At 35.4% G+C, this 26,668-nt stretch overlaps 1 protein-coding gene across 1 annotated transcript in view; it reads left to right on the top strand.

The window, feature by feature from the left end:
• Nucleotides 1-26,668, top strand: part of TMEFF2 (transmembrane protein with EGF like and two follistatin like domains 2) — a 256,359-nt gene that overhangs the window by 118,597 nt on the left and 111,094 nt on the right. The window contains exon 5 of the mRNA XM_081242786.1: nucleotides 19,942-20,038. Coding sequence (XP_081098912.1) covers nucleotides 19,942-20,038 — 97 coding nt within the window. The remainder of the gene's footprint in view (nucleotides 1-19,941; nucleotides 20,039-26,668) is intronic.

The raw sequence follows: 26,668 nt of genomic DNA, 5'->3' as shown, positions 1-26,668 counted from the left end.
AAATGAGGAATGTACTTAATATGATCTCTGGAGGAATTATAGATATGTATATTGTATCATTTAACAGATGCACTAAACTAGTATGTTTTTTAACATACATTTCTATGCACCAAGAATGCAACTGGCTTCTTAATTTTATTGAAGCTCTTGAACTGAATTTTATTTTTAATCTAATGTGTCTACCGATTATATATCATCTTGAGTTTTTTTAGTAGAAGCTAAGTCCAATTAATTTATCTTAAAAAAATTGAAATCCTTCCCAGTTACAGTAAAAGTGATGTGAAACCCACTTTAAAAAAACATATACTATGTGAGTGACACTCTTGGTTGTTCTATCCCACCCACAGATCTCTCTCACTATGCAGAGGCTTTCACTAAGGAGACTTCATTGTTTATAGTTTATTCACCTTGCCCTATGACTCTGCCATGTGTAGCTGACATATAATAGAAGCTGTCTTTAAAACACATCTTCCCATTTAGAAATTCTTCACCCGAATATTTTTTCCATTCCTTTGCACTAGCCCATATGTACACAAACAAATCACTGCCTCAGCCGTCTGACCCTCTCTTAAGAGTGAAGTTAAGGTACTTGTTTTCTTGAAATCCCTTTTTAGGCAAAGGAATGTAATTAACAACCTTTCTCTGTGACCTGCTTGTCAAGCTGTGTGGGAACAGAGGAGGAAGGAAACTGTTGTCATGAAAGACAGCCCATGTTTCTGAAGGAATTTAACAACCCGGGAAAAGTCGTCTTCGTTTTGATACCTGTATTTGTGTTGGTGGAAAGTAGTTCTATATTGAGATGGTATGATGCAGTAAAGATAGTATTAGTCCCTACATACTACCTCCATATTTAGGAGTATTTTGAAAGAAATGGTGTTTACTACATTGTTTCACCACCCCCTATCTCTTCCATTTAAAAAATCTGTCGATACCAGTGCTTGTACAGCTGCATAATTCCGTAAGGACGGTGCTTCAGACACAACACAAAGAAAAAGCAATTGAGTTGCTTTTCCAATTAGTTGCTATATATCGATGTTTCACAAGACTTAGTATTTCTTTTCATTAACATTTTCTTTGAATCACACTACACATTTTTCAAGGGAAGAAACTTCTATTCACTTTATCGGATCTAAAAATACAAATATGCATGAAGAAATCTAAGCGGCATTGGGGGAAAATGAAAGCAACAGTACAGAATGTTGTGTGGGTATGAATTTGGGCAGGAAGCAAAATGTGCTTTGAGATAGGAAAAACATATTTTTCCATTTGGGGATACCCTGAATCAGTCACAGTCTAACCTTCATGTCAAAGGACTTTAAGGCATTAAAAGCATGCATGTGAACATAGCTTTTAAAATACCAATAATTATCAGGAAATAGTTCCTGTATGCTCTGAAACAGTAAAATTAGGCCTATTTAAGGATACAAGAATTTAGTATATTCTTGCACTTTTTGATAGTTATTATCAATATTAGCTCTAGTGAAAGAGTAAGATTAAATTGTCTTAAATGTTTCAACAATTTTCTCTTGTCTTCAACCCAGTGGCAGCATAACACCCCTCCAAACCTTATCTATTGCTGCTCTACTTTCCCACCTCAAGCCATACATTTCTGGCTTCCTACTGTCATTTTCATACTACAATCAATGCAGTCTGGCACTGTCACTCAATAAACCACTTCTTATTCAAAACTCATGCTATTTGCTGATACCACCTTTTCCCCACACTTTTGGTATAACCTGCTGAACTTCCCATTACTGCCATTTTTCTCAATAATTCGGCACTTGGTTTACTTTCATATATTCTATTCCAGGGTAACCATCAGTAGTTGGGTACTTGGGAGCTGCTGGTGAGTTCCATCAACACAATGGAACAGATGGCATCCATGCCTCTTAACCTCATCCCCTGACATACTCTGGTTGTGCTAGGTTATGCAAGGTTATGTGGTAGTAACAAACATTCCCCTAAACTTAGTGGCTTCAAAGAATCAAGGTTCATTTCTTATTCTCACTCCATGTTCACCGCAGGTTGGCTGGGCGAGATACTATTTGGGGGCAGCTGGCTCTGCCCATTGCAGTCACTCAGGGACCTGGACAGAATGGACAGCTATCTTGAGCATTGACTTTCTACCTGCACCCAATCCATCAGTAAATATTGTCAATTCTCTCTCCAAATTATGTGCCACATCTGACTGCTATTTACTATCCCGCTGTGATAGCCCCCTTTTCTGGCTCTCTTTCCTGCCCATCTTAGGCACCCTTCAGTAGTAGGGAAGGTCTCCAACTAGCAATTAAATCCTCTAGCCTGAATTGACTCGTGTCACTTCCACTCAACAACTCATTAGCCAGAACTAGTTACATGGACTATTCAACCACAGGGCATCCAAGATATGCAGTCTTGCTCTGTGCCTGGACATTTTAATGCACATTAATAACTGTCAAGGGTGTATCTGATATTTCTTCTCAACATTGGCCCCATGGTTCCTCAGTCTCCTCAAATTCAGTTTAGCTGTCTAGAAATGTGGTCACACCTTGTTATTACCTAGAAGTACAACAATACAAAGATCTGGAATTCTGAAACTCCCCTCTCTGACCACTACTTTCTGTCATTTCCCAAGCCCTGTGCTAAGAATGGACATAAAAGCAAATGAGACATATGAGTTGACCTTGAAAAATTCTTGGGACAATGGAAGAGTCAGGAAACCTCTACAATATGAGACGTTCTGAGAATGGGCGGGTGTACAAACCAAGAGCCCAACACAGACCAGGGATGAAGGAAGAGGGTGAAAGATGGGGACATCTTTCCTGAATGGTGTGATACTACTGTTGAATCTTCAAGTTAGCACCAGAATTAGCCACAGACGTGCCACTATAGACAGTGGAAACAGCATGTGTAAATGCCTGGCAAAGTGACAAGTAGCTATCAGCATAAAGAGCATGCCAGGGGTGCTAGAGATGAAGGTAGAGTGATAGGTTGGGGGCAAATCATGAAAGACTTTGAATACTGTGGAGACTTTGAAAGGCTGTGGATTTTTATCCTGAATGTATAGGGAAACTTTGAACTAAACAGGGTTGTATCATTATCAAGATTTGTGTTTTTAAAGTATCATTCAAGTTTGCTTATTGACCAATATTTCATAGTCATTAGAAATACTTCACTGACCAAATTAAATGAACAATAGCAAAGCTTTACAAAAATATGTTTTTTATTTTGTTATTAATTCCATAAATGAAACCCACAATGTTATAATAATACAAATGTTTTGATCTTTTAAAATGTTTCTTTCTTGGATTTATTACATTCATCCTTATGTTTTTACTTATTCACCAAATTAAATGATATTTTTATGCCTGAGAATTTTAGCATATATGTCCTTCAATATTACAATTTTTAAAACAAACATTAAACAGTAGTAATAAGCTTACAGTCCCTGTTAAACCTAAATCTTTATGGTTTAGGCTCACCAGCAAATTTCCCCAAAACTTGAAGAATTTTTTTTCCAAATCTGCAAAAACAAGGAAATTATTTTAGTTCAAATTATCATACAATTCAGGCATAAGGCATGTAAAAATGAAAGGTCCATGAATCTTGATGACACTATAAATGTAAGTGGTTTGGGTTTAAAAACTTAAAGTTTAGAAAACCAGTCTCATTATGAAATTCTAAATAGGGCATTGTTAATTTTTAAAAATTTATCTCTTTCTATTTATTTCTGGAAATCCTTGGCAATCTAATGGTGATAAAAATTTCTCTAAAATCCCATGCAATTTAAAAATATCTAGATGTCTTTTCCACAATTATTCATTCCCTCCACTTTACAGTTTTAGACTGAGGTAATGGTTCTGTAGAGAAGTCATATTGATTAGCTTGAAGTCAATTTCTAACCTATTCCAGCACTCCAGCTTCCTTAGACCATTTTGTGGGTTTGATTTGGTTTTGTGTTTTCTTTTCTCCCATTTTGTGGAAGATGTTCATGTCTTCTTTCGCATTTCAGATTGGATAATTCAGACCTTTTTATCCTTACTTTTGACTGTATATGTTTTCATTGCTTTCTATTGTTTATGTTGCTTCAAAATAATATAGGTGAAAGCACTTTTCCAGGAGCAGGGAGTGAAACTGAGCATAGTGGAGCCACCCTTGCATGGCTGCTAGTGGGGGCTGATTCCAAGATGGTGCATCACAAGAAAGGTTTTCAAGAGTGCTAGGGAATAGGTCATAAGTTACAGATTTAAAACCAGAGTTTGAGAGGCAGCTGTATACTGGAAAAAGGAATAACAAGAGTAGCCAAATTCCACCAACCAGAGCTAATAGGCAGAGGGAACTTGTAGAAATAAAACAGGGTCTCTCAATATAGAACAAGTAGGGGTGGAGAAAAGAGTGTGGCTATATCTAACCCAAGACTGAAACTAATCACAAACACTGAAGTCCAGCCCTGACATTCTTCCCATTATTTTGGCTACTGTGATTCCAAAAATTAGGGACTGGATCTTTAATAGCAAAAATAGGCTGGAAATATTATAGACAATTCAGAAAAATTACTGCTACAAATACCAATTCTATGAAATGCCTTGACCCCTTAAAATTGACTTCATTATTACTGCTGCTCTTTTATTTTGTTGGCCTATTTATATCAATAGGTTATATATTTAAACAAGTCTTGATCTTTATAAGTTTTATTTTTAAGTCCCATTTACACTTGGAAATTAGACTTAGATGAGTATGTTTTTCAGGCTTTACAGTGAAATCCAATGCCCATAACAGGCAAGTAGAAAAAGAAAATGTAAAGCTCTTATTTTATTCTTATCTTCATCAATAAGAACAAAATGATCACTTTAGTGCTTTTTTTGTTCCAAGATCCAGTGTACTAGAGCAAAGAGCCTAGAGCTCTTCGGGAAATTTCTGAGGTGACCTATCTGAGACTTCTCATCCGCTTCTTACCTGCTCCTCCCTCAATCCTTTTAGCCCTTCATATAAGAAACCAAATGAGGATGTTTTGGTGCAAGACCTCTTCTACAAGTTTCTCAATATTTTTATTTCTCTATTTCATTATGTTGTTTTGTGATTCTTATTTCCCTGCTCCCTCAAAGACTCCTACTTCAGTATCACTATAAGGCCACTCACAAGGGCCAAAAATTCACGTTTGTGATGCCCAGGCTTGGACTTCCTTCAAAGAACTTTCTTACTTGGAATAAGATAATGAGTTTACTTCAACTTTAACCCTTTCTTAGTGTTAACACCTTAGGGTGGCAGAGCAATTTAGAGGGTGCAAAGCACTTTCACATGTCCTCCTGTTTAATCTTCACCACAGCCTGTGAGCAAGCAGGGCAAGCATCTCATTTTACAAATAAGAAACCTGGGGATCAAGAAAAGACTCTGGGCAACCCAAATCCAGCTCTCCTAGCATTACCCCTGAACTTTGCCTATCATGTAACTGCCTTTAGATTACTTCATGTCATTTTCAATTTTAAGTGATATGATCAGATTTGCATTTTAATAAGATACATGGGAGATATATTTAAGAGAGGCAAGTTTGCAAGTGCAGAGATCAGGTAGTTAGAAGTTTAGGCAAGTATGATGAGGATCTGAACTAGTACTGTGGTGATGGAATGGGAAAATAGGAAAGAAACATGACATGTAAGTTGTTACCAGATTGCAAAGCCCCTCTACCAAAACAAACATTAAGTAGGTTAGAGTTGACTGTATTGGCAATTTAGTCTTTGATGATTCAAATAAAACTTTCTATATCACAAAATGCCTTGAAGTTATCAATACCAAAAGTCATGTACTAATGACATACAGAAGTGCAAGTTAATAAAGCTATATCTTTGTTATCAGAGATTTACTAATTAGAAGAATTAAACACAAAGTTGGAAAGCAACAAATTAATGTTGGAAAGACTTAGAAAGACTTTGGTCTTTCTTCATTCACATTCATTCCCTTATATTTCACATTCTCTTCCTATCACATCCTCTCAACTGATAACCATTCTTTTGAGTACAAATACAATACAGGCAGTAAATGCAACCAAAGGAGATCTATTTCATCCTCCCCTTTCCAGTGTCACCTCCTTCCTACATCTGTACCCACATACTCTGCCACCCCTCCTCGAGCAGAAGACATGTTTGTACCTCTAAGACCAAGCACTGCACCTGTTTGTAAACCCATCCCTTCTCAAGGACATTGCTTCTGTAATTATCCCCTTTATCTTCTGCATAAATTTGTTCTTTTATGCACCATCATTTCTCTCAGCATGACAATGATGCTTCGACTCCATCCTTCCATAAAAAATCCCTTTCTTGACCGTACATCATTTTCCAACTAATGCCTCATTCTCTGTTTTCCTCATCACAAATCTGTGCAAAAGTATCAAGTACACTTACTGTTTCCACTTACTAACTCTTAGTCTTTTCTCAATATCCTCTAATTGGAATTTGGTACCCTCTGTGCTTTACAGTAGCTCATTCAGCCCAAGTCAGTGTTCATCACTTACCAATAAAAAATACATTTCTCACCTTTTAGGCATTTAATATGGAAAAAATTTAATTATTTTTATGAATTTACATAAAATGATATAGATTAATTACACTGAGAATAATAAAAGTATTTTGCATATAATTATCATACGATTGATACAATAAGAGTTTCATGAAGTCTTGGCATGGTAACGTTCTCGGATGAATTCTGCCATGCCTGATATCAAGCTGAATAAGCTTTTTTGTCCTTTCTTCTTTCCTTCCTTCCATCCTTCTCTCATTTCTTTTTTCTTTACTTTATTGTCTTTCTTCTTTTTTCTAATCAACTGAGTATCTTCAGTTCTAACTCAGATAGGACTGAGTGAAATCAGTCAGACTTAAATGATAATAGAATTTTGCTTCAACATAGTAACATTGTATTAATCTCTTAAATTTTTTTAAGCTGTGCAGAAGATAAGTTATATGTGATTTCTAAAGAATCTGTGTCAAGCTCTAGTAAACTAGCTTAATTATGAAAAATTAAATTTTCTGTGATGATCTCTTCTTTTGAGTGTTTAATATAGAATTACATTTCCTCAGTCATGAGCTTGGTTGTTTTAAACCATTTTGTGTAAGTGTAATTTCAGCCTTCCTTTAGCTTTTTGGCATTTAAACCACTTAAAAATTATCAGTGGGTTTGTACTTCTTTTAATTAAAAAGAAGCAAAGATAATGAATATCTTTCCCAAAATCTGAACACATCTTACTGCATATGGCACTGATACACATATAAAATTAATCTGTGTTAGTTTTGTAAATATCAGATCAAAATGCTACTTCTTTTTGTTTTAGCATTTCAATAATATGATGTAACAGTGTACTTGTTATTCACATGACAAATATCACATTTTAATATGAATAAAAAGAAAGTACTTATTCTTATTTTTCTTTAAAGTCATTGAGGTTTCTAGGAAAATGTTGGAAAATGTAAAAGAGAACATGACTGTAGCTCAAAAACAACAGCTTAGAATTGTCTGAGCCTCTAGGAACTGTCAGCAGCTTCCATCATTTAAATTCAACTTACATGTGGGAGAAGCATGTGAGAGGTAAAACTGGCATACAAAAGGCAAAATAGACAAGTTGTACAAATTAAAAAATGGAATGGAGGGTTTTGATTTAAAATTTTCTTCCTATTCTTTAAGTGGAATTTTTCCTTCAACAGAGGATAAACTCAAAAGTTCAGCTTTTTGGTGAGAATGAGACAGTAATGTATGTAAGTTATTCAGAAAGAAAAAATGCTGTTTATAATTTTATAATCAAAGTAACTTTAGTTACAACAGATATATTGAATGGTATCACTGACAAATCCTTTATCTATGTAAATAAAGTGGAAAAAATTACATGCCTACCAAGGCATGTTTACTTTGTCATCTTACCTATTTAAAAAACAAAAACAAAAAACACTGACTACTGGATTGATATTGACTCTAAAATACAAAAAAGAAAAAATGCATTCTAAATTTTGAAAACTTCAGCTTAAGGTCCATATAAAATTTGTGTAAATTTATTTTTCAACTTTGCAGTAATTTAAATGAGTGTAGAACCAGTGTCTATGAATCATATTTAAGCTTAGAAATCTCATTCTTTCTGTTGATGCAATCTGATTGTTTCGGGGACCACCTACTTTATTTCAGACTTGGTGCACAGGGAGGTTTCTATTTATGCATATTTTTAAAACATCTTTATTGGAGTAAAATTGCTTTATAATGGTGTGTTAGTTTCTGCTTTATAACAAAGTGAATCAGCTATACATATACGTATATCCCCATTTCCCCTCCCTCTTGCGTCTCCCTCCCACCCTCCCTATCCCACCCTTCTAGGTGGTCACAAAGCACTGAGCTGATCTCCCTGTGCTATTCAGCTGCTTCCCACTAGTTATCTATTTTACATTTGGTAATGTATATATGTCAATGCCACTATCTCACTTTTTCCCAGCTTACTTCTCCCCCTCCCCATGTCCTCAAGTCCATTCTCTACGTCTGCATCTTTATTCCTGTCCTGCCCCTAGGTTCTTCAGAACCTTTTTTTTTTTTTTTTAGATTCCATATCTATGTGTTAGCATATGGTATATGTTTTTCTCTTTCTGAATTACTTCACGCTGTATGGTACACTCTAGGCACATCACCCTCACTACAAATAACTCAATTTCATTTCTTTTAATGGCACAGTAATATTCCATTGTATATATGTGCCACATCTTCTTTATCCATTCATGTGTCGATGGACACTTAGGTTGCTTCCATGTCCTGGCTATTGTAAATAGAGGTGCAATGAACATTATGGTACACGACTCTTTGTGAATTATGGTTTTCTCAGGATACATGCCTAGTAGTGGGATGGCTGGGTTGTATGGTAGTTTTATTTTTAGTTTTTTAAAGAACCTCCATACTGTTCTCCATAGTGGCTGTATCAATTTACATTCCTACCAACAGTGCAAGAGGGTTCCATTTTCTCCACACCCTCTCCAGCATTTATTGTTTGCAGATTTTTTGATGATGGCCGTTCTGGCTGGTGTGAGGTGATACCTCATTGTAGTTTTGATTTGCATTTCTCTAACGATTAGTGATATTGAGCATCCTTTCATGTGTTTGTTGGCAATCTGTATTTCTTCTTTGGAGAAATATATATTTAGGTCTTCTCTCCGTTTTTAGATAGGGTTGTTTGTTTTTTTTGATATTGAGCTGCATAACCTGCTTGTATATTTTGGAGATTAATCCTTTGTCAGTCGCTTCATTTACAAATATTTTCCCCCATTCTGAGGGTTGTCTTTTCGTCTTGTTTATGGTTCCCTTTGCTGTGCAAAAGCTTTTAAGTTTCATTAGGTCCTATTTGTTTATTTTTGTTTTTATTTCCATTTCTCTAGGAGGAGGGTCAAAAAGGATCTTGCTGTGATTTATGTCATAGAGTGTTCTGCTATGTTTTTCCCTAAGAGTTTTTTTTTTTTTTTTTTTTTGGCGGTATGCGGGCCTCTCACTGTTGTGGCCTCTCCCTTTGCAGAGCACAGGCTCCGGACGCACAGGTTCAGAGGCCATGGCTCACAGGCCTAGCCACTCCGCGGCATGTGGGATCCTCCCAGACCAGGGCACGACCCCATGTCCCCTGCATCGTCAGGCAGACTCCCAACCACTGCGCCACCAGGGAAGCCCTCCTCTAAGAGTTTTATAGTGCCTGGCCTTACATTTAGGTCTTGAATCCATTTTGAGTTTATTTTTGTGGGTGGTGTTAGGGAGTGTTCTAATTTCATTCTTTTACCTGTAGCTGTCCAGTTTTCCCAGCACAACTTATTGAAGAGGATGTCTTTTCTCCATTGTATATGCTTGCCTCCTTTATCAAAGATAAGGTGACCATATGTGCATGGGTTTACCTCTGGGCTTTCTCTCCTGTTCCATTGATCTATATGTCTGTTTTTGTGCCAGTACCCTACTGTCTTGATTACTGTAGCATCGTAGTATAGTCTGAAGTCAGGGAGCCTGATTCCTCCAGCTCCATTTTTCTTTCTCAAGATTGCTTTGGCTATTCGGGGTCTTTTGTGTTTCCATACAAATTGTGAAATTTTGTGTTCTAGTTCTGTGAAAAATGCCATTGGTAGTTTGATAGGGATTGCACTGAATGTGTAGATTGCTTTGGGTAGTAGAGTCATTTTCACAATGTTGATTCTTCCAGTGCAAGAACATCTGCTTGTGTCATCTTTAATTTCTTTCATCAGTGTCTTATGGTTTTCTGCATACAGGTCTTTTGTCTCCTTAGGTAGGTTGATTCCTAGGTATTTTATTCTTTTTGTTGCAGTGGTAAATGGGAGTGTTTCCTTAATTTCTCTTTCAGATTTTTCATCATTAGTGTATAGGAATACAAGGGATTTCTCTGCATTAATTTTGTATCCTGGTACTTTACCAAATTCATTGATTAGCTCTAGTAGTTTTCTGGTAGCATCTTTAGGATTCTCTATGTATAGTAACATGTTATCTGCAAACAGTGACAGTTTTAGTTCTTCTTTTCTGATTTGGATTCCTTTTATTTCTTTTTCTTCTCTGATTACTGTGGCTAAAACTTCCAAAACTATGTTGAATAATAGTGGTGAGAGTGGGCAACCTTATCTTGTTCCTGATCTTAGTGGAAATGGTTTCCATTTTTCACCATTGAGGATGATGTTGGCTGTGGGTTTGTCACATATGGCCTTTATTATGTTGAGGTAAGTTCCCTCTATGCCTACTTTCTGGAGGGTTTTTATCATAAATGGGTGTTGGATTTTGTCAAAAGCTTCTTCTGCATCTATTGAGATGATCATATGGTTTTTCTCCTTCAATTTGTTTAGATGGTGCATCACATTGATTGATTCGCGTGTATTGAAGAATCCTTGCATTCCTGGGATAAACCCCACTTGATCATGTTGTATGATCCTTTTAATGTGCTGTTGGATTCTATTTGCTAGTATTTTGTTGAGGATTTTTGCATGTATGTTCATCAGTGATATTGGCCTGTAGTTTTCTTTTTTTGTGACATCTTTGTCTGGTTTTGGTATCACGGTGATGGTGGCCTCATAGAGTGATTTTGGGAGTGTTCCTCCCTCTGCTATATTTTGGAAGAGCTTGAGAATGATAGGTGTTAGCTCTTCTCTAAATGTTTGATGGAATTCGCCTATGAAGCCATCTGGTCCTGGGCTTATATTTTTGTATATTTATACTGGTTTGTTTGTGTGTGGGTTTTTTGTTTGTTTTTTAATTGAAGTATATATGATTTACTATGTTTCAGGTGTGGAGTAAAGTGATTCAGTTATATATATATTGTTTTTCAGATTCTTTTCGAGTATAGGTTATTACAAGACATTGAATATAGTTTCCTGTGCTATACAATAGGTCCTTGTTGTTTATCTACTTTACATATAGTAGTGTGTATCTCTTAGTCCCAGATTTCTAGTTTATCCCTCCCCACTTCCCCCTTTAATAACCATTAGTTTGTTTTCTGTCTGTGAGTCTATTTCTATTTTCTCCACACCCTCTCCAGCATTTATTTGTAGACTTTTTGATGATGACCATTCTGACCTGTGTGCCGTGAAACCTCATTGTAGTTTTTATTAGCATTTCTATGATAATCAGCGATGTTGAGTATCTTTACATGTGCCTGTTGGCCATCTGTATGTCTTCTTTGGAGAAATGTCTATGTAGGTCTTCTGCCCATTTTTTGATTGGGTTGTGTGTTTTTTTGATATTGAGCTATACAAATTGTGTATTTTGGAAATTAAACCCTTGTCAGTTTTATTGTTTGCAAATATTTTCTCTCATTCTGTAGGTTGCTTTTTTGTTCTTTTATGGCTTCCTTTGCTGCATATACTATGTTTAATGTATATACTATGCCTAATTTATTTATTTATTTTTTATTATTTTTTTTTTTACTATGCCTAATTTAAATGGGACAACTTATATATCTGTCAAAGTGATGTGCTAGAGCTACATGGAGAATAAAATGGGAACTGTGAATAGACTGGGAAAGGTAGTGCTATGTTGGGAAAAAATGAAAATATAATAGAATAAACATGGCTTAACTATTGCAGAATATATGCTAATATAGAAAAGAAATAGTAAGAATTTCAAAGGAAGATCTGGAGACAATTAAAAGCAGATCTAGGGTTGAATAGTAATGCTACCAAAATATGAGGTGTGGAAAATGATGTGAAAGTATTTCCTTAGAATTCATTAATAACATTAATTCATGTCTTATTAGCCATCTTTCACTAGGTAAAGCTATAGTTACAAACGACCTCAAAACCTCAAAGGCTTACAGCATCAGTAAGTGACATAATTCTTGCCCCCATGGTTGTGATCAACTATGGCCCTGCTCTATATATCTTCTCATTCTGGGATTGGTTGAAGAAACAGCTCCTATTCTGGATGTGTCTTCTTTTATGCAAAGGGAACAAGCAAGAAAGTAGAAATCCACATTTTGTCTTTTATATATCTTCTCACTTCCACTGACATTTCAATGGCAAATACAAGTCATAAGCCTATCAGTGATATCATGGAACTTCAAGTCATATGGCTATGGAGAGGAACGTATAATCCTTTTATTGGGAAAATAATTCAATCTACTATATGTGTCATATGCCAATAGTGTCTTCCATGGAGAATGTGAGACTATACATAAGTCTTGAAAAGTTAGAGCAAACACAGGTCAGCAGCTAAATAATTATTTAATGATGACAGGAAGGAGTCTCCATTAGCACTGACATCTCTGGCTTTTTTCCTTTGAAATTAGAGTAGGATGGATGTTTAAAGTAAAACTAATTTTCAAAAGGAACATGAGTTTTATAGAACAGGTAGAAATATGATATATGACAATAAAAATGCAAAGGGTGGACTGTGGTAATTAAAAATATAGTATTTTAATAAAGTTTTAAAATTGTTCACGAAGTAATAGATTAGGATAATTTGAAGTTGTATATTGTAATCCTTAAAGCAGCCATCAAAATAACAACCCAAAAATATAACAAAATAATTATTAGAAGAGATAAGACAAAATAAATACCATAGAATATTTGATTTTCCTAAAAAAATGGCAGAAAAGGAAACAGAGGAAAACAAAAATATTAGCTAAATATGAATTAAACACCAAGTTGGTAGACTTAAAAACAAACATATCAATAATTACATTAAAGTAAATGGACTAAATACCCTGATTAAATGTAGACATATTCAGACTAGATAAAAAAGCAAAATCCAACTATATATTGTTTACAAGGAACACTCTTTAAACATAACTTAATGAACAGGTTGAAAGTAAAAAGATAGAAACAATAAGCAAAAGAAAGCTGGTGTGGTTATCTGAATATCAGAACAAAGTAGACTTCAAGATGAATAGTGTGACCAGAGAGTAAAGGGGTGCATTTCATAATGCTAAAGGGTCACTTATTAAAGAAGATATAAGACTACTAAATGTTTATAAACCCACTATCAGAGCTCCCAAATACAAGATGAAACAAAAGAACAAAACAAAAGAGAACTAGAGACAGTTTTACTGTCACCAGTAGAGATTTTAGCACACCTTTCTCAGTAATAGATAGAACAATTAAACAAAAAATCAATACAGTTATGGGTGATTTGGACCATCAACTTAAGCTATTAATATTTACAGAAAATCACTCCCCACAAGAGGTTACAACGTCTAAGATGCACATGGAATAGTCAAGAAGATAAATCATATTCTGGCCCATAAAACACAAGTTTTAATAAATTTCAAAGGACTTAAATTAAACAGAATATTTTCTTTAACCATGATGGATAGATCACCATGAATGGATTTTTTTATAACATCTTGAACATGAGACATAGAGCTGTCAAACTCCAGAGAGATTTGTTTCAAAGCCTGGACAATCAGGCTGAGCTCTTTTCAATACTTCAGACTTTTCAGGACTTCAAAACAATTTACTCTTGCAGCTCACACAATCTACTTTTTATTTCAACTCTCATCCAGGTTGATCATTTGATTGAATTTTGCATTGGGGGGGGTGGAGTAAAAAGATATAAAAGTCTTCCTACCTAACTCTAAAGTCCTTTGAATTTAATGGAACCTTATGCTATGTTTATTACTTTCCTTTTAATGTTAAGACCTTGAGTGGCTCTTGGAAGCCTGCATTTCTCTGTGTCCTTAAGACCACACAACTCTTTTGTATATTTAAAATGATTCCCAATGAATTTTGGATATTTAAATTAAAGATAAATAAAAATAATGTACCTTTGAAAACCCTCAAATATTTGGAGGTTAAAAAAATACACTACTAAATAATCCTTGGGTCAAAGAAGAAATCTTGAAGGATATTACAATATATATTTTCACAAAAATACATGAAAACACAACATATTAATATTTGTGGGATGCAGCTAAAGCAGTCTTTAGGAGAAAATGTACAGATTTAAATACCTATATTAGAAAACAAGAAAGGTATAAAATCAAGCACTTCTTCCATTTTAAGAAACTAGAAAATAAACTCTAAGTATATAGCATAAAGGAAATAATAAGAGTAGGAAGCAATAAAATAGAAAATTTAAATAGCCTTGTATAAAGAAATGAAATAATACCAATCCTCCACAAACTCTTTCATAAAATAGAGGAAGTAGGAACACTTCCCAACTCATATCATGAGGTCATTTTAACCATAATAATAAAACAAAATAAGAAAAATACAAGAAAAGAAAATTACAGCCAGCATATCTTGTGAACCTTAGACACAAAAATACTTACCAAAATACTAGCAAAAGAAATCCAGATATATATACAAAGGGTTATATACCGTGATCAAGTTTGACTTATCCCCAAAATGTGATGTTGGCTTAACATATGGAAATCAATCAACATATTTCACCACACTGACAGGTCAAGAGAGAGAAATCATGTCCACGTGGTAAAAACAAAGAACCCCAACCTCTACTTCACGTTATGCACCAAATCCAATTTTAGATAGACCATAAACTTAAATGTAAAGTAAAATTTTAAAATTAATAAAAATGGGGAATAGAATAAAGCATAGAAGAATATCTTCATGAGCTCTGAGTAGAAGACTTCTTAGAAATGACAAATCATAAAAGAAAAAATTGATTTCATCAAAATAAAAATTTCTGCACATCCACAAAAAAAAAAAAAACACGTTCAAGAAAATAGACTGAGAAAATATATCCCAATACATGTATCTGACAAAAATTTGTACCTAAAATATAGTAAAAATTTCTGTAACTCAAGAATTTTTTTTAAAAAATGAATCAAACACCAAGTTGGGAGACTTAAAACCAAACATATCAATAATTACATTAAAGTAAATGGACTAAATACCCTGATTAAATGCAGACAGATTCAGACTAGATAAAAAAGTGACATTCCGCTATATATTGTTTATAAGAAACACACTTTAGACATAAGTTAAGAAGCAGGTTGAATGTAAAAAAGACAGAAACAATAAGCAAAAGCTGGTGTGGCTATCTGAATACCATAATCCCACTGTGAGGTATTTGTCGAAGAGAAATAACTTGTGTGCACAAAAAGTCTTTTACAAGAATATTTACAACACCTTTATTCATAAATATTCAGTTATTGTTTCCAGACAGTAACTGGAAACAACAACATGTACTTCAACAAGAAAATGGAAAAATAAGCTGTGGTATATTCACTCAATTGGATACCAAGCAATAAAAAGAAATAAACTACTGATACAGGCAACTACCTGAACTCATCTTAAAAACTATGATGCCAAGTGGAAGAAGTTGAACACAATAATTACATATTGCATGATTCCATTGATGTAATATTCTAAAATAGTCCATCTGTGGTGACAGATCGGATTACTGACCAGCCTATATGTAGAGACATAGTAGTGGTAGGGAAATGGCTGAGAAGGGCAGAAGCAAACTTTCTGGAATGATGGAGTTGTTCTTTGTCTTGGCATGCGTTCCTCAAAATTGACTGAAAGATATGAGCATTTCACTGAATGTAAATTTTAGTGAAATTTTGAACCAAATAAATGACATTGAATAACTGTGTGTTTGAACATTATATTATTTCATCATGTTTTCAGAAATAGTATAACATAGGTTAGGAATATTATAAGAGGCCCAGGAGGCATTATAGTGAATTAGGAAGAGAACTGGGCCCAGTGGGAGGGCGCACCCACTGATTTGGGCCAGAACAAGGTCATGATAAGGGAATTTTGGTAACAATTTTCCGGATGAAACCACGAGGGCAGGGAGAGTTCGAGAGAGAGGCAATTTGATCATCTCTTATAATGCTCCAATCCAGAATCTTCTTAAAGGGATTAATTAAATCAGTTTTAACCGTAGGGTAGCATATTAGGTGTAATATGCTTTCAGGAGCTCTGCCTCCCTTGCTCCTCAAATTTCCCTCAGTCACACGCTGAAAACTGTTGTTTTAGAATAAAGGGAAATAATTCTATTTTTACTTTACAACTCAAAATAAAAGTCTTAAAATGCAAGTGCACGGTTAAAATAATACTTTAGCATAAATGAATTTCATTCCTGCATAATCAGTGGATGAATGCAAATAATTAAGCACCGATCCTTCCTGTTTCTGATACTGTAAAAAGAACAGGAAAAAGGAACACTCCTGTTCAACACATACTTTCTGAGCATCTAGCGTGTGCTAAATCAATAGTGTTCAAGCTTTTGTGACTGTGACCTTTAGTAAGAAATGAAATTTACATTGCAGTGCTGGATGGATGTACATATGTATAACTAAAACAGTGTTATAAGATAAAACCTATACTTGCTAAATAAGATGCACTCTGTGTTTTCTATTCCAGTATATTCTGCTTCACGTACACAAAAAATGTTTACAAAAATGCTGATAGTGACCCACTGACTCCATTGCACTACCCACTAATAAATTGTGAATTGTGATGGGGAAAATGTAGTGTTAACCTTGTTACTCAGAACGTGATCTGTGGACCAGCAGCATCAGTTACACCTCACACTTACTGAATCAGAATCTTCATTTTAACAAAACCTCCAGGTGCTTCCTGTGCACTTTAAAGTGACAGAAGTCCTGTGCTAGACATTCACTGCCTGAGGAAGATGTTTAGGCCAGAGGAAGTCTTTTCAGTATTGTTTAGGGCAGAGATTCTTAGGGATGTGTTTTTTATTTATTTATTTATTTTTATTTTTATTTTTTTTTGCGGTACGCGGCCCTCTCACTGTTGTGGCCTCTCCCTTTGCGGAGCACAGGCTCTGGACGCGCAGGCCCAGTGGCCATGGCTCACGGGCCCAGCCGCTCCGCGGCATGTGGGATCTTCCCGGACCGGGGCACGAACCTGTGTCCCCTGCATCGGCAGGCGGACTCTCAAACACTGCGCCACCAGGGAAGCCCAGGGATGTGTTTTTTGAAGTATACATATCCAAGCCTCGAGCCTACAAGTTCAGTACCTCCTAGGATATCTCAGGGCATTTACCTAAAAAACAATACATAAATGAACAAACCAAATCTACCAGAGCTTCTGAGCCCACTCCTACTTAAGAATCTTGGTCTATAGTGTTAAATGAAGCAGTGTACTGATTTGTTTGTTTTTACAAAGGTGCAAATCTGTGCTTCAGGAAATATGGAAAGATTTTACTTTATTTTTCACTGTGATTGCTTCACATTTTATTCCCAGAACGTTTATTGATAGAGGTTTTGCTACTGCTACTTCTGGGTTTACTTCTCCGTGTGGGAGAATTTCCAAACATCTCGAGTCTACTAATAACTGCCCTTTTATAGAAATGTAATGTGACTTCCAGTACAATTATTATTGTTAGTTTTGCAGAGGTAGCACGATTCATCCCCTGGATTACTTCCAGTAGATCCCTAACCAAGGATCCCTGCTGCGAAAGAAGATAGGGCTGCCCATAAATGGCTATAACTGTTCATTAAGGACCTTCCCGTTGTGTTAGAATGTTTCCTGAGTGACGGGAAGTTTTAGTCTAGAAGCTGCTAATCTTGCTAACACTAAAAGGCTCTCTCTCCCATTAACAGCTTCTGTGTTGCATTAATAGTAAGAAAGTGATAAAGAGATGGACCTCAGCTGTTCAGTACCCCCTGAGGTGAGGTCCCCAGCTTCCTTCTTATCCCATAGTCCACTCTAATGGTCTTGCCTGTATTAAAATAATAGAGTGGATAATAAGTGCTGTCTATTTTAGCAGAGTCTAAAATTCCTTCTTCTTTCTGGGGAGGAACACCATTTTTTTAGACTTCCAATTTTAAAACTATACCATCAATACTTTTGCAATTGAAGTTGATCTGTTTAATTCATAACTTTTTAAAAGTGCAGTGCAAATCAACTACAGGGGAAAATTTTTGCTTTGGAAAAAATAAATCTCTCTGTCTTTCCTGGAAAAACTATAAAATAGGGAACTCTCTTAGAGATGTCTTGTTCTTTTTTTTTTCCTCTGGTAAATCAAATCACTCATTTACACAGCAGTAAATTGGAAAATCAAGGAATAAAGACCTTTGCTTTTGTAAATATTAATAACTCTCATGTTAATAGACAAAGAACAAATTATGAAAATATAATATTAAAATAAAATAAGTAAGGTTAAATTTCTTAGGTTTAGGGTGCATGTTAATCAATGATGTTTTGTTAAAAACGTTATCTTAGGGCTTCCCTGGTGGCGCAGTGGTTGAGAGTCCGCCTGCCAATGCAGGGGACACGGGTTCGTGCCCCGGTCTGGGAAGATCCCACATGCCGCGGAGCGGTTGGGCCCGTGAGCCATGGCCGTTGGGCCTGCGCGTCCGGAGCCTGTGCTCCGCAACGGGAGAGGCCACAACAGTGAGAGGCCCGCATACAGCAAAAAAAAAAAAAAAAAAAAAAACAAAACGTTATCTTATTAGACTTCATAATGCTAGGAGCCAATGCCATACTTAATTGCCTCTGTTCTTTTTCTACTGAAAATGCATAACCTTTTGCAGTGCACTTTTTAAGGATCTCTTGATTTAAACACATGTTTTTAGTATATAAGATGTCCATGGAATAAGGTTATCTATGCAGTACTTAGGTTGTTGCAATTTTTCATCTATAAGCGAAACTATTTTTGCTTCCAACTACACATTTTTTTAATTGGGTAAACAGTAATCCATCATCTCAAAAGTGTTGCTCAGATTTTTATTTCTTGAACTCAAATACTAAAATTTTTTTCTCGACTTACACTATTCTTTCCTGATTTGAAAGCTTACTTTTAGAATTAGGCTGTATATCGTATATTTTTACACTTGTAATTTATGTGTATAAAAAGGACCAATATCAATAATCATCATCAGTGACAGTATATATTTTTTAAATGAAATATATGTTCATAGCCTTCATAGAAGAAATCACTATGATGAGCTCTGTGCAACATTTATGTAAGATTCAAGAAATTACTGTAAAAACCAATTAAAAGATGTTTTCTAAAAACACAATTAATATATTTTTCCTTATAAGTACTTAGCATCTTGGGGGGGGGAAGACATATCTAAAAAGTCAAGGCTGCCCATCTAAATTTTTTAAATTATGTAGTAAAGCCTTTTAATGAAAAAAAAATCTATAATTTAAGAATGAGAAAATGTCAAGTATTTTTTTTATAGACACTAGGTTTTTCCTCTAGGCAAGTAACAATCTAAATCCCTTTTAATTAAGTAACTTTCATATGGTCTATTAGCCAAACAATTTTGATAAATCCAGTGCACTCTCATTTGTTTTATTTTTCTTGTAAAAAGAATTATTCACCACATACCAATGGCTAGCATATTATTGTTAATATTCTTCAAATTTAGGGAAGAAGGGAGCCGAATATGATGATCTTAATGGAGCTCCAGTAGCAAAGAATTCCATTGGAAAAGTAGCAGGTTTCATATAGAATAGTCTTGAAGTTGTTGGTATTGTGCACACTTATCTGAATTCTTTTTGTTCCCTTTCTTCTGTCCTATAGTCCATGAAGGCTCAGGAGAAACCAGCCAAAAGGAGACATCCACCTGTGATATTTGCCAGTTTGGTGCAGAATGTGATGAAGACGCTGAGGATGTCTGGTAATGTGCTATTTTATTCTTTTAAAGAAAATAATGACAATAATTAATTTATTTTTACTTTATCAATTATTTGCTAAAAGAAGACATTTTCAGCAGTTTGTTTTTTTTTTATCCAGTTCTCATGGGGGTAAAAAATGAGGGCTACAATAACAGCAAGGACTTTCTGAAGCTGAACTAAAAGTTGGGTCAGCCAAGCAGCTGCCCAGGGCATTACTTGATAAGGTACAATAAGATAACACCGAGACCCCCAAATATTGTCAATATTAAGAGATGGAGAGAAAAATCATACTTATCAGAACATCTCTCAAAAAGCATGGTCAAGAAACAATGGATAATTGCTAATCTGCTCCTAAAATGGTGGATCTGGGCAACTGCACAGATTTTACTTAAAGGGTATGCATATGCACTTCCATAGCTGAATTAGGGAGATGGTAGGGCAAGGAATAATCTTTGAGCCACCCCGTAGAATCAACTTCTCCCTTCACCCAAGCAATATTCAGCTTCTCCTGTAAAGATATGCTGAACAGATTATGAATAATATTCATTATTTGAATGGGTCCCAAAATGTTAGCCTTTTAGGGCAGCCATGTGTATTGGTCCTACCCTGATCTCATACCTAAAGTGAGCAACCCAAAGGTCTCTGTATGGCATGACAGTGGAAAGAGGCAGACTCTCTTTCTTTCTATCTCTCTTTCTCTCTTTTACACACATACCTTTCAGAAAAACAACCAGGTGTCCTTTCATTTTTTTTTTCAATATGCAGACTGTGTTTGCCTAGAGCAGTTAACAATCATTTTGATCAAAGTAGGTAAGGGAGTAAATCTTAAATGTTCTCACCACACACACAAAGTATTGGTAATTATGTGAGGTGATGGAGGTGTTAGCTAACACTATGGTGGTGATCACATTGCAATATATGTGTATCAAACACGTTGTACACCTTAAACATATGCAATTTTATATGCCAATTATATCTCAGTAAGTTGAGGGAAAAACACAATCATTTTCATCAGACTTTTGTGGGTGGAGGGGGCAATTCATCTAAGAAACAGAAAGAAAAAATTAAGGCAGGATAATTTTGGCAAGAATGAAACAGGCTGCACTTAAAACATTTTAGAATATTTTTGAATGTAGATTAAATTGAGGATTCCAACTGAGCAAACTGAGATTCTCAGGGTAAATTGACTAGGTACTTACAATAAACACTGCTATTGACTAGCCACGTGAAATAGCCACACATTAATAAAAGCAGATATCAGTAGGATTTCCATACCTGTTAAACATTTCTAGCCAATGGTCAGCTAGGAGTCAAGTCAGGGAGTGTATGCACTGGTTTGACCATCTTGAGGTAAACAGACATATGTTTTCTTAAGAACCTCCTGGACATCTTAATGGCTGATGAACTTTATGGTTCCCAAACCTGGCTGGGAATTTTTAAAACACATCGATTCTTTAGTTCCATGTCAAAATTAATGAATCAGAATTTCAGAGAAGTGAGGCTTAAAACTTTACTTGTCTAAAACTCCCCCAGATGGTTGTATAAATACTGCTCTAAGATAAATGACTGACTCAGAGGATCTTTCTCCTCCCTAAATGCTTTAAGGCTCTGTAGAGTCCTAGTCATTATATATTAAGACACATTGATAAGAAATGTATCCTTAAAATATCTTGTTTTAATGTTTGCTGATGACTACATCTGTAGCTCAACTTTATTTTTAATGCTGTAAATTATCTTGCTGTCAGCTATTTTACTTTTTAAAAATTCACATGGGTCCTTAATTTTTTCTTAAGAATTTTCCATTCCCCACTCTTTAATGATCACCTTTAAGTGACACGGTTTCAGTTTACAACTGCAAAGATTTAAGAACTGAGACAATAATAGCAGATAAAAATTACTGATTTCTTACTATGAGCTTAGTCTATTTGTATGCATTCTTTTTTTTTCCTCAGTTATCTTCAACATACCCTAGAGTAGATCCTATTATGATCACTTTACAAAGAGGAAACTGAGTTTTAAAATGTTTAAGTGGCAGAGCCAAGATGAAGATAGTAAAAGTAAAAGGTGAAAGTAACTAGAGGATGTTAGCATAACAATTCAACCAAAGATGCAATTAAAGTATTTCTTTCCTGTCATGTCTGGAATAATGAGATGGCCAGATTGCAGGCAGCTTAGATCCAGTGACTGAAGACCTGCAGGGTTAGAGCTGGTGACAAGAGAGAAGCTTGCAGCAGGCAATGGGAAAATGTTCAGGCAAGCAGTGTCACTCCTGGTATTCTAGCAAAAGTTCAGATCTCTGGTATACAGGACAAGGAGATTTGGGCAAGGTGAGTGGCATCAGAAAGATTCAACAGCCATGGGTACTGGAGTTAGGAAAAGAAATTCGGTTACAAAGGGAGCAAGGAGAAGGATAAGTCAGAACCTCAGTCATCAAGGAATTGGAAAGCTAATCAGGGGCAGATACTGGATAGATACCCACCTACCAGAACTGGTGTACAAAGCCAAGCCTTGGCTACAAAAGGCTGGGACAAGCCCCTAGATCTCAGAAATAAATTACAAGGTCAGAATGAAGCCAGCAGCAAGGATGACTGGTTGCTGAATCAGTTAGCTTTTGGCTAGGACATCTTGTATGCCCCCAGCCTAGAGATGAGATTAGTTCCAAAATGCAGAATAAGGCTGAACCTCCAGATGGGGCTAAGTGGCCATAGCTGTGAAGATTAGAGGGATGCAGGGGGCAGGGAGCCAAGAAGATCATTATACTTCCCAGGCAAGAATGAAAAGTTGTTAGCGTTCAAATAAAATGTACTTAAAATGTCCAATGTAAGCAAAAAGGAATGGTGCTGAAATGATAAGCATATTGATTTTCATTTACATAAATACCTTTGCACGTTAACATACTGTATTTAGTTATGGCCATGAAGGGCAGACTGGAAACAGCTGAAGGACACAAGAATAAAGCAATAAATGAAATTAAATAGTCATGGAATGAAAGAGGCTATAAAGTAAGAAGCAATAGGGGAGGGATCTGACTCTAGTCCTAGTCAACTGAATCAGCGGAGCTTGATGTGCTATTGATTCTGGATGAAACCATGGCCAGGTCCTCTCACAAACATAAAATACTGCATATGCTAAACATATGAACAAAGAGTATAAGTCAGTGTTTAGTTTTATTTTTTCCCTTGACATTAACTAAACTACAATTTTATGCATACAAATTCCTCAACCATACATTATGAAATAATAACAAGATGTGGATAAGTAGTACTGAGAAATAATGTTAATATTGAAACAAATGTAAAAGATTAATTCCTGATTTTTCTTTAACCCTAGCCTAAGAAATTAATATTTTACATTTTACCACAAGGGGTAAATCTAGCTATTCAAAGATGTTCAGGTATTTTCTAGATGAAGGTAAACCTTTGTTAGAATTAAAAAGCCTGCACACAATCAGCTTATCTTGTTTTCATAGTTAGATGAGTTTTTGAGTCAAGAAGCAAGGTACGTTGGACACGGGAAAGAAAAAAAATAATAAATGGGGGAAGGGTAAGGAGAGTAGAGGAAAAGGAGAAAAAATAATAGAGGATGACATTGATAAACCATGATACTAATAATGTAAAATTAATGCCTTTGAGAAAAACAGATGGTTTATAAGCTTATACAAGCTCCTCCCTTATGTTCTATGATTTCCTTTCAAGGTTTTTCTCTTGCCTTTTTCTTCTTCTTATGGAGAACATCAAGGCTCTAGAAATAAGAAAATGGTCAGATTTTCTCAATAGGAAAGAAAGACCATTGCTACAAAAGATTCTTCAGTTATAGATATTTACCTATGTGTAGGAAAGGATCATGCTTTCAAAAGAGGTTAAAAGTCCACATAGTAAGTGGTCCACACCACAGATATATCAACTCTCATATCAAGGCATCTCTTTATTTAGGATGGACCTCAAAATAATTGGAACACCAGTGCAAAGGGATATGCATGCCTATTTATGGGGAAAGGGTTAAAAGGCAAAGAAAAGAAGGGCTTAAAAGGTAGTTTCTTTCTCTTTATATCTAGACTGAAAAAAGGTCAAAACTAATATATTTATACATCAAAGAGACTCTCAGATACCTCCTGCCAAGTATAATTTATAAAGAAAAAGAAAGGCTTCTAAGTCAAACGTAATAAATTTGACTCATAGCAAAGTAATAAAGCCCCATCTGACAGTACTGGGAATACTAACTTATGATTTCAACAAATATTTCTGATACTTGCTTGATTTTAGAAACAGCTTTATATTCCCTTAATTATCTTACCTGGTAAATTATTTCAGTAAGTCCAAAGTAGGTCAGTAGTAACTCTTTGCACTGGGAACTAGTCCTAAGAAGTAATTATCCTAGAACTTTCTCTTGGTCCTGTCAGTCAGAAGTAGTTCAGAGCCCTGGGGTTGATACTTGATTTAATATAAGAAAAGAGCAAGTTGATAGCTGGGTCTGATCATAGAAATGACTGGGTATGAAATTGGCTGCAGGCCTAACATTTCCAGGGTATCAAGATAGATCAAGGAAGGGAGCACAGGTGTAAGAGCAGATACAGCTGGGTGACAAATGACATAAAGGGACGACTTAAATCATTATGTGTATTTGCTTCATATGTATGCTTTATAGATCCTGTGCCCATTTTAACTTTGCTCTTGTATTATTCTCAACATGCCACTTAGGCACCATTAACGAAATCATATTGGCTTAAATGCTATTAATTCCTCAGTAGTCATTCATTTTGTCTTTGAAAGCATTAATAATGTTTTCCAGTTTTACTGCATCACATCCTTGTGTTTGACTGCAATGGTAAGAGAGGAGAAAAGCAAAGTAGTTCAGTAAAAAGAGTTCAGAAGAGAAAATGAATGGGCATCTACTTTTTCCTTTATTTCATTGATGTTCCATAACTGAAACAGGGTGTGAGATTTGGCATTACTTTTGTGAGCCTCTCTTACAAAGACAGTTTAGTGTGAAGTCTTTAACATCTTGCTCCTTTGATCTAAGAAGTCTCCTTGTCACTAGGAAGACTGTGTGTTGCTGGCATCATTCCCACCTTTAATGCTTTTTGGACTGTAGAGAATCATGAATATTTGAAGTGGGGCTATGGTCAAGGATGATCCTTGGCACTAGATTTCACCATACATATAAGCAAATTAGGCATCAGTATTGGGTTATGAGTTTGATAGGGAAAAATAAGACACCTCTGAGTCTTAAGATTTAGAAATGATTTTTTAAAAGCTACTACTGGTCGACAATTGAACAAAAAAGATTGTGTTGCAATTGGAAAGTTTCCAACTGTTTTCTACTAAGTAAAAAGAATATAATTTGGGGTTGTATGTGGGATCTAAAGAAGAAGATGCTGATTAGTCACAGAATTTTACTGAACTACGAGTTCATTCTGTCTTCCCCTAGGGTGTTTTCTTTATATTGATTTCCTTTACTCTCTTGCCTTAGAACTGTAAGAGCAGTTACCATAATTAGGACTGGCTTCTAATGTGAGTTTACTCATGGAGAGAATAAAACACACACACACACAAACAGAAAATAGGTCTGTCTAGTCCAGAAAATCTAAGGTTTTGGTGGGTTGTAGGTTTTATGAAAAAACCTTCTTAGTTCTAAGACTCCTGTCGTTAAGATGCTGCCTCCCTCAAATTGCCTTTCCTTCACCATGAACACAGTGTTGTCGCCTCTGAAAACTGCCACAGTGTTGTCTGTTTGTATAGATGGAGTCTGAAGAGTAAAGACATCTCTCTTTCCTTTAATACTTCCATTTGCCCAGAAACTTTTTCCAGAGAAGAGGGCAATATACAGCTTCTGCTGTATATTTGGGGAAACACACCTCTTTCCACTCCCATAATTTCAAGAGAAAAATGCTGACATTTTTAGCAAATCTATGGCTTAATGTAAAAACTTGAGTTTGATTTTATTTCCTTCTTTTATGTATTTATCCACCTATCTTAAACAAGAAAAAATAATTTGTACTTTTAAAAAATTTCACACAATTTAGAAGTGCAATTATAAATAAGACTAGTATTTGTAACATGGTCTGTACAATGGTCTGTGCCTACAAATGCCATGTCTGTGACTCAGACTTCCCTCTGCCAACAGCTGCCAATAAATAGCCAAGTCTACAAACTGAATCTAAACACTTTAAGTGTTACTTAGAAAGATGAATAAATAACGATGCCACTTCAAATGCACAGCAGGCCATTCCAAAAAAAAGACAAACAATAAAATATACAACGAACCCACCCTCCAAATTTGGGTTGAGCTTTGTGAAAAGTAAGATTTTTTTAAATAAAACTGAAATTTGAAAATAAATCATGGTCTTTCAAACAAAGACATACCTCAGGTCTTCTATGTACTGGGCTACTTTACTTAGAAAGGAATTGGATTTTCACATAAGTTCTGAAGAGTCTTTTGAATTTTTCTCAGTAATTATGTATGCCTCAACTGTGCTAGTTATCACACAATGATTAAGGAAACTTAATTAGGATGTGATGGGTGCAAATGTGGATCTGGTGTAGAGTATCGAAAAATACAGGAATAAAATATTGAAAATTTTAATACGTTTTATATGTTTTTGCAATTTTTATTTAGCTCAGACAGTAGAAATC

This window comes from Mesoplodon bidens (assembly GCF_964165515.1).
Source record: "Mesoplodon bidens genome assembly, chromosome: 8".
In the NCBI taxonomy this organism is placed as follows: Eukaryota; Metazoa; Chordata; class Mammalia; order Artiodactyla; family Ziphiidae; genus Mesoplodon; species Mesoplodon bidens.
The sequence above is the reverse complement of the archived record's forward strand: the minus strand, read 5'-3'. Positions and strand labels throughout refer to the sequence as shown.